We start from the raw sequence: 8,141 nt of genomic DNA, 5'->3' as shown, positions 1-8,141 counted from the left end.
GCACCTAAAAAGACTCTCAGACCATGAGAAACAAGATTTTCTGTTCTGATGAAACCAAGATTGAACTCTTTGGCCTGAATGCCAAGCACCAAGTCTGGAGGAAACCTGGCACCATTCCTACGGTGAAGCATGGTGGTGGCAGCATCATGCTGTGGGGATGTTTTTCAGCAGCAGGGATTGAGAGAATAGTCAGGATCGAGGAAAAGATGAACGGAGCAAAGTACAGAGAGATCATTGATGAAAACCTGCTCCAGAGCGCTCAGGACCTCAGACTGGGGCGAACGTTCACCTTCCAACAGGACAACAACCCTAAGCACACAGCCAAGACAACGCAGGAGTGGCTTCGGGACAGGTCTCTGAATGTCCTTGAGTGGCCCAGACAGAGCCCAGACTTTATCCCAATTGAATATCTCTGGAAAGACCTGAAAATAGCTGCAGCGACGCTCCCCATCCAACCGGACAGAGCTTGAGAGGATCTGCAGAGAAGAATGGTATAAACTCCCCAAATACAGGTGTGCCAAGCTTGTAGCGTCATTCCCAATAAGACACAAGGCTTTAATCGCTGCCAAAGGTACTTCAACAAAGTACTGAGTAAAGGATCTGAATACTTATGTAAATGTTATATTTCCACTTATTTTTTTGCAAACATTTCTAAAAACCTGTTTTTGCTTTGTCATTGTGGGGTATTGTGTGTAGATTGATGAGGAAACAACACAATTTTATAAATTTTAGAACAAGGCTGTAATGTACACAAAATGTGGAGAAAGTCTGAATTTTCCAAATGCACAGTATATCGAAGCCCAAACTTGAATCTAACAATGTTTGTCCTGCAGGCATGCTAGGTGATTTATTAGCTTTACTGCACAGCCACAGGTTAATTCCCATCAACACCACCTGTATCAACAAGAGATATTTGCATTTTGGCTCTGCAATGTAGTCAGGATTGACAGGACATTAGAAAATCTAGTTAAATAAAATATTATAATTTCTATCAAGACCATATGGGCTCAATTATGCAAACTACAACCATTTCGTTACAAAGATTTCTAGTAAATAGATTTCAAAGCACAGCAAAACATGACAACTACATTAAGTTACCATGCACAGCATGGCAAGCGTAACACACACTTAATATGCTAATATTTAGTAGACTCACAATGTCACATCATAATTCTATAATGAGTTCTAACTAAATTACTGATACAAAGATTCCTGCAATGAGCAAAGACAAAATGCATTCCAGTGACATTAGAATTCACACTGCCAGAGAGACACACTTTTCTGGGAACTCACACAGCTAAACCAATACAAACACAATATGGGCACTATGAAATGGGACATTTTTCCAATTAGATGGAAGGGAACATAATTTTTCAAATGCTCCCACAAAGATATTCTATTGTCTTTATCAATGTTGAGGCAATGTTAGCTACTGTTCACATTAAATGTATGATATAGATTAGATTAGAGTTTGCATAGTGTCTATTAAAAGCAGTGTATTGGTTTGGGTTAATGTCAAAAATGATTCCGGGACACAACATGTCGAAGTCTGAACACCCCCAAAGAAATTGTTGCAATTACATTTAAAGTACATGTTTTAAACATTTAGGTTATCACGTTGATAACCATTTCAATTTAAATGTAACTACATCCCCTGATTCCCACAAATCAAATTGTCATTTTAGTTGTACACATTTTATTTTAAAATGTAACTGTAATGGATTTTACTTTGATGTACTAGTTTGCATTGATAGCAGAGGATACAATCAATCTAACAAGAGACTGTGATGATGAGGTGGCGATTCTGAGGATGAGCCCATTGAGCCCTATTGGGTGGGGTAGGCCTTCAGGCTGCAGCAGCAGGATACAGAGCTGCAGTAAGCAGACAGTCAATGCCTGTAACAGCCACTGTAGGGCAGCGATCATACAACACAGCTGAGGTAGGGGAATGCTAGTGTCTCTGGCTGAGGTTCATACACATGTCGTTCTGCATGGCTATGTGTGAAGGGTCTATTGTGTGAGACAACCTTCTATGTGACCCACTTCATTAAGTGTAATGGGGATAATACAATCCCTGATGCATGCAGTAGCTCCCAAAGTGGTGTCCTAGCTATGAGGTGGCATTGACAGACCAGCAGAGAGCCAGAGAGCCGTCAGGAAAATGACTGAGTAGAAAGTTAGAACTGTGTCAACTCGTAAACCTAAAAGGATAAATCTGATAATGGATCAATATTATTCAGGTTTGTCGTCTTGTTCTGAAATATTCCAAATTAATCCACAATGCTTATTTACAAAAATGCAATGGCTACAGTTAGAGCAGCATATTATTGCCTTACCCCTTCATATTATCTACCACTGGCAGTCAGAATGATGTGTACCTCTCTGACCAGGCTAGACCTTTCAACAGTTTCACAGACAACTAGCTCAATACAAAGAATCCTTCAATGCCATATTATGTCCAGATTATACACACTGTGAAAACAATTTTATTCACACATAGCGGTCAGGATGTGGACATGTTGTTTTCTCTGGACCGTGCAGCATAGGGCTTTAACGGACAAATCTGAAAATTCAGCATATTCCCCAACTGGCTCCTGGCCATTTGGCAAACTCCATGTTGGATATGGGAGCGAGCATGTCCAGGATCTGATAGCAGTGAGTGGAATGTGAGGAACAAAACCGACTCCCCCATCTGCCAGCTCACACACGCACTCAGCAGTTATATATGATCTATCAGCAGTGCACCAGGTATAATGTCCCACGGGGGCAGCAGGGGAATGGGGTGACCAGGAGTTACTACTACCTGGCTACAAACCTTACACATCCCTCACAGACCACAGCCTTTGAGTTTATGAACTAGGCAGTGAAGTCAGTGAAGCTGCCGTGTAACCCTTTAGAGTGCATGTCTTCTAGATTCATCGATCTTATTTCCTAGAAATAATGTTGGTATCCAAATCTAATATTAGGACAAAGGTGGCTCCTCCGATGACAGACACATACCAGATATAAAAATAAAAGGACATTCATGTAACATGTGAGTGGGGGTTTACCTCTGCTTTTGGCTGCATCCTTCAGGCTGCTCATAACTAATGGTTTAATGCCCTCCAGTATGAATCGTCCCTCCAGTCCAGGGTAAAGAGACCTTAAAACAAAACAGAGAGTACACACTCAGGCTGCAATCTAGCATATTGCTGACAGTCAACAATACTTGCATTCAAATATGAGGCTTTTTATGGTTTTGAAAAGGCATAGAGAAAGTCTCAGAACTTGAATTCTGTACCTGGGGTACTCTTCCGAAGCAATGTAAACTGCATCCTTATCACTGACAGAGGAGGAGAACGCTGCAAATGTCTCATCTTGCAAAGGCAGCAGCTCTAGACCAATTAGGTCGCTGTAACCGTTGTCGCTGAGGACAAACTCCAGCAGAAGCAGCTTCTCCTGAGAGGATCCTTTGTGTTTGGCCTTCCTGATCACCTGCCGCACCAGGGGAGGGGTCACCTTCTTCACAGAGGCAGGACCAGTCCCGTACGTGTTCAGGACCGCATCCACAGCAGCAGGCACCCTGGCCACCTGCATCCCTGAGCTTTGGAGGTAGCTGATAACCATCTCTGTGATGTCCACATCCGTGTCCAGCTCCGAAAACACAGCCTCGTCCACCTGGATCCAGCTGTTAGTGAGAGAGTAGATGACCTGCTGCTGTAGCAAGTCATGAAACAGAGGCTCCAGTATGGGCTTCCAGCGAGGCTTGATCTGGTTGGGGTCTGGCCAGGCCCCATATGCACCTCTGGGGGAGAGGGGGAAATCTTGGTCCTTCTTGGTCTGGATCCTCTTGATGGCCTCCATGATGAGGGTGAAGTAGGCCCTGGGGATGACGGTGACGATGAGTAGCTCATTCCAGAGTGCTGCAGGGTCCCTCCACTGGTCCACCTCTCGCCATTTAATGCTCCTGCGATTGTCTGTGAGGCCGAAGAAGCCGCTGACGTGGACCGGCAGCCCCGTCAGGCTCTCCTCTCCAGGGGGGAGAGGCAGGAAGCAGAACGCTCGCCCCGAGAAACCAGACGTGGCGCCCTTGTCCTCGTCGATGCAGCTGAGAGGAAGGGCGATGCCAATGGTGGGGATGAACTTCAGGTCATCTGCCAGGGAGTCCAAGTCACTGCACAAGCCCCGACCCCCCACTCCATTACATACCAGCCAGGTGGTCCTCTGGGTCTCCTTGGCTGTCTCGTCCTGGGTCTCGATGTTGACCTGGTAGGTGGCGCACGTGACAGTACCGTTGGGCACTCCGTTGCTGTAGCTGTCTGTGGCCAGGCCCAGGGTCTTCAGAGAGTTAGGACGCTCTAGCTTGTCTTCTGGGTTTTCTCCTGCTGTCACCCGGAAAAGCATGCGTTCTGTACCATCTGACTCACGCACATGCAGGGAGACCTTCTGAACGCTCTTGAGGAAGAGAAGAACTGTGTCAGCGTCGGCTTTGAAAGACTCAAAGAGCTCCAGCACCTTCTCTTTGTTGTAGATGTTGGCGCTCAGCTGGGAGGGTTTAATGCGGAGGGGGAAGCGGAACAGAGTTCCAGAGAAGCTGCCGTCCTTGATAGTTTTACCGGCGTTTCCAAATAAGCCAACGTAGGGTGCAAACTGGTCAGTGAGCTCTGTGATCTCCTTCATGTCCGTCTTCAAATTCCAACACTGCCCAGACTCATGGGCACCAAACAGCGTCTGGTGAGGGTCCAGCATGCCGATCTGTTCTCCACTGAATATACTGGGGACATCTGTAACATTCAAAACAAGATTTTTTTATTTATTGATTAAATGTAACTTTAAAAAAGTGCAGATTGAAAGATATATGAATCATAATACTGATTAATCACCTTACTCATATGCAGGTAAAATAATATTTCAATAAAAGCCTCACCTGTTATGTGGTATACAGAGTTGAACCCAATACCAAATCGTCCAACTTTCAAAGGATCCTCTCTCTTTCTGCTCCTTGCTATCTCCTGAATTCCATTCCAATCTTCAGTCGTGAACACTGCATCATTATACACATACAAGGCCGTTCCTAGAACCAAAACAAGAAATAAGATCATCCAAATAAGATAAATCTTGATGACAGTTTTCAGATGTTTGGTAAACCAATGAAACAGCACAATATCTCACTATACTGCAACTTTTATTACTGAAAACAAAAATGGCCCTATATCTGGTAAACTGAACAATCTGTGAGAATGACTAAAACCTACCTTGATACTGAGCCATGTCATGTGACCAAAGTGACTCCACTCCATACTCTGTCTCATCGTACATAAACTTAACCTCTGTGGCTCCAGCATCCTCAGCATTCTGGATCAGCTCCTGCAGAGAAAAACAGTGAGCTCATTTAAAACAACTTAAAAGGTTCGGGGCCTTGTTTTATAACATTAAGAGGCATACATAAATACTGTATATACAGTACCAGTCAAATGTTTGGACACACCTACTCATTCAAGGGTTTTTCTTTATTTGTAATATTTTCTACATTGTAAAATAATAGTGAAGACATCAAAACTATGAAATAACACATATGGAATCATGTAGTAACCCCCAAAAAAGTGTTAAAGCAAAATATATTTTAGGTTCTTCAAAGTAGCCACCCTTTGCCTTGACAGCTTTGCACACTCTTGGCATTCTCTCAACCAGTTTCACCTGGAATGATTTTCAAATAGTCTTGAAGGAGTTCCCACATATGCTGAGCACTTGTTGGCTGCTTTTCCTTCACTTTGCGGTCAGACTCATCCCAAACCATCTCAATTGGGTTGAGGTCGGATGATTTAAAAATATATATAATAATTCTCCACCTTTATTTAACCAGGTAGGCTGTCATTTACAACTGTGGCCTGGCCAAGATAAAACAAAGCAGTGCAACAAACAACAACTGTTACACATGGAATAAAAAATAAAAATAATAATAATTACAATATAGCAATTAAACACTGGAGTGATAGATGTGCAGAAGATGAGTGCGCAAGTAGAGATACTGGGGTGCAAATGAGCCAAATAAATAACACTATGGGGATGAGGTAGTTAGATGGGCTATTTACAGATGGGCTATGTACAGGTGCAGTGATCTGTGAGCTGCTCTGACAGCTGGTGCTTAAAGTTAGTGGAGTGCCAGGTCATCTGATGCAGCACTCCATCACTCTCCTTCTTGGTCAAATAACCCTTAAAAAGCCTGGAGGTTTGTTGGGTCATTGTCCTGTGGAAAAACAAATGATAGTCCCACTAAGCGCAAACCAGATGCGATGGCGTATTGCTGCAGAATCCTTTGGTAGCTATGCTGGTTAAGTGTGCCTTGAATTCTGAATAAATCACTGACAGTGTCACCAGCAAAGCACCCCCACACCATCACACGTCCTCCATTATGAGACCGAATGACAAATTTCCACCAGTCTAATGCCATTTGCTCATTTTGCTGGGCCCAAGCAAGTCTTATTTTTATTGGTGTCCTTTAGTAGTGTTTTTTTTTGTAGTAATTCGACCATGAAGGCCTGATTCACGCAGTCTTCTCTGAACAGTTGATGTTGAGATGAGTCTGTTACTTGAACTCTGTGAAGCATTTATTTGGGCTGCAATTTCTGAGGCTGGTAACTTATCCTCTGCAGCAGAGGTAACTCTGGGTCTTCCTTTCCTGTGGCGGTCCTCATGAGAGCCAGTTTCATCATAGTTTTTGCGACTGCACTTGAAGAAACGTTCAAAGTTTTAGAAATGTTCCGTATTGACTGACATTCATGTCTTAAAGTAATGATGGACTGTTGTTTCTCTTGGCTCAAACGCATTATTAAGAAGGAAAGAAATTCCACAAATTAACTTTTAACAAGGCACACCTGTTAATTGAAATGCATTCCAGGTGACTACCTGGTTTTTGAGAATGCCAAGAGTGTGCAAAGCTGTCATCAACACAAAGGGTGGCTACTTTGAAGAACCTCAAATATAAATTGCTTAACACTTTTTTGGTTACTATATGATTCCATATGTGTTATTTCAGTCTTGTAGAAATGTAGAAAATAGTAAAAATAAAGAAAAACCCATGAATGACTAGGTGTGTCCAAACTTTTGACTGGTACTGTACACACAAAGATGCATACAGAAAGATGTTATTGCATACAGGGTATTGTGCATGTCGATATTATTTCTCTATGTAATAGTGTGATAGTTAGAGAGCCTCTGATCCATTAACTTCACGGTAAGGTTCAACCTTTAGGAGCCTTTTCATCCCCCAGAGGTATTGCATCTTCCATGGCAGTGTGAAATGAGTGGAACGTTGCTAGTTAATGAGCTTCAATTGTCTAACAGTGAGAGAGAGTGTCAGGCCTATTTTCGGATCCAAACCTAGGACTGTTGCAGTGACCATATTAACGCCACACTGACAGTCATGAGTCATGACCTCAGTAGTCATGACCTCCAAATTTCCATTGAGTCATGGTAATCTCCTTTTATGCACTCTGGACATGCTTTGGTAGTACCCAACTTGCTAACTACCATCAGGTCCTAATGGCCTGCTTCTCAGGGCTCTATTGTCCCTCTAACCACTCTGACATCAATGCAAATTAAATGGAAATTCACATCAAACACTTATCATCAAAACAGTAGGCCTATCAAACTCACCTCACTGTGATGATCAATTTGAAGAAAGAAGTTCAACAGCAGGTTTAAACAGTTTAAACATGGTTGTTGTGGATGTTGTTTAAAAGCCTAACAAATGAAATGGACAGCCCTTTCTAAGGTGACGATTAATTCAAAACATCCATATGCATATTACAGCTTATGCATAGGCTTTTTAACCGAATCCCCACAAAAAAAAACTGAATAAAAATTATGATTGTGCCCTTATATGTACAATATATAGCCTACCTCATATTACACATGGCAGAAAAACATAAAACAAAACTGATTTAAAACCTCTTAAGGATCCGCCCCTTTTTACAATTTTTACCTAAAAATGACATACCCAAATCTAACTGCCTGTAACTCAGACCCTGAAGCAAGGATATGCATGTTCTTGGTACCATTTGAAAGAACAAAGTTTGTGGAAATGTGAAAGGAATGTTGGAGAATATAACAATAGATCTGTTAGAAGATAATACAAAGAAAAGAAAAACATTTTGTATTTT

At 42.4% G+C, this 8,141-nt stretch overlaps 2 protein-coding genes across 2 annotated transcripts in view; one reads left to right on the top strand and one right to left on the bottom strand.

Annotated features, from left to right (window-relative positions):
* The window catches only part of LOC106581114 (sacsin), a 30,894-nt gene that overhangs the window by 13,835 nt on the left and 8,918 nt on the right, over window positions 1-8,141 (bottom strand). The window contains exons 6-9 of the mRNA XM_014162868.3: window positions 5,235-5,346; window positions 4,907-5,053; window positions 3,281-4,763; window positions 3,051-3,142 (exon numbers count right to left, since the gene is read on the bottom strand). Of these exons, the coding sequence (XP_014018343.2) occupies window positions 3,051-3,142; window positions 3,281-4,763; window positions 4,907-5,053; window positions 5,235-5,346 (1,834 nt within the window). The remainder of the gene's footprint in view (window positions 1-3,050; window positions 3,143-3,280; window positions 4,764-4,906; window positions 5,054-5,234; window positions 5,347-8,141) is intronic.
* The window catches only part of LOC106581116 (gamma-sarcoglycan), a 46,214-nt gene that overhangs the window by 34,302 nt on the left and 3,771 nt on the right, over window positions 1-8,141 (top strand). The gene's annotated exons all lie outside the window — the stretch shown is intronic.

Source organism: Salmo salar, chromosome 20, assembly GCF_965601325.2.
Source record: "Salmo salar chromosome 20, fSalSal1, whole genome shotgun sequence".
Taxonomy (NCBI): domain Eukaryota; kingdom Metazoa; phylum Chordata; class Actinopteri; order Salmoniformes; family Salmonidae; genus Salmo; species Salmo salar.
This window is presented reverse-complemented; position numbering and strand designations above follow the sequence as displayed.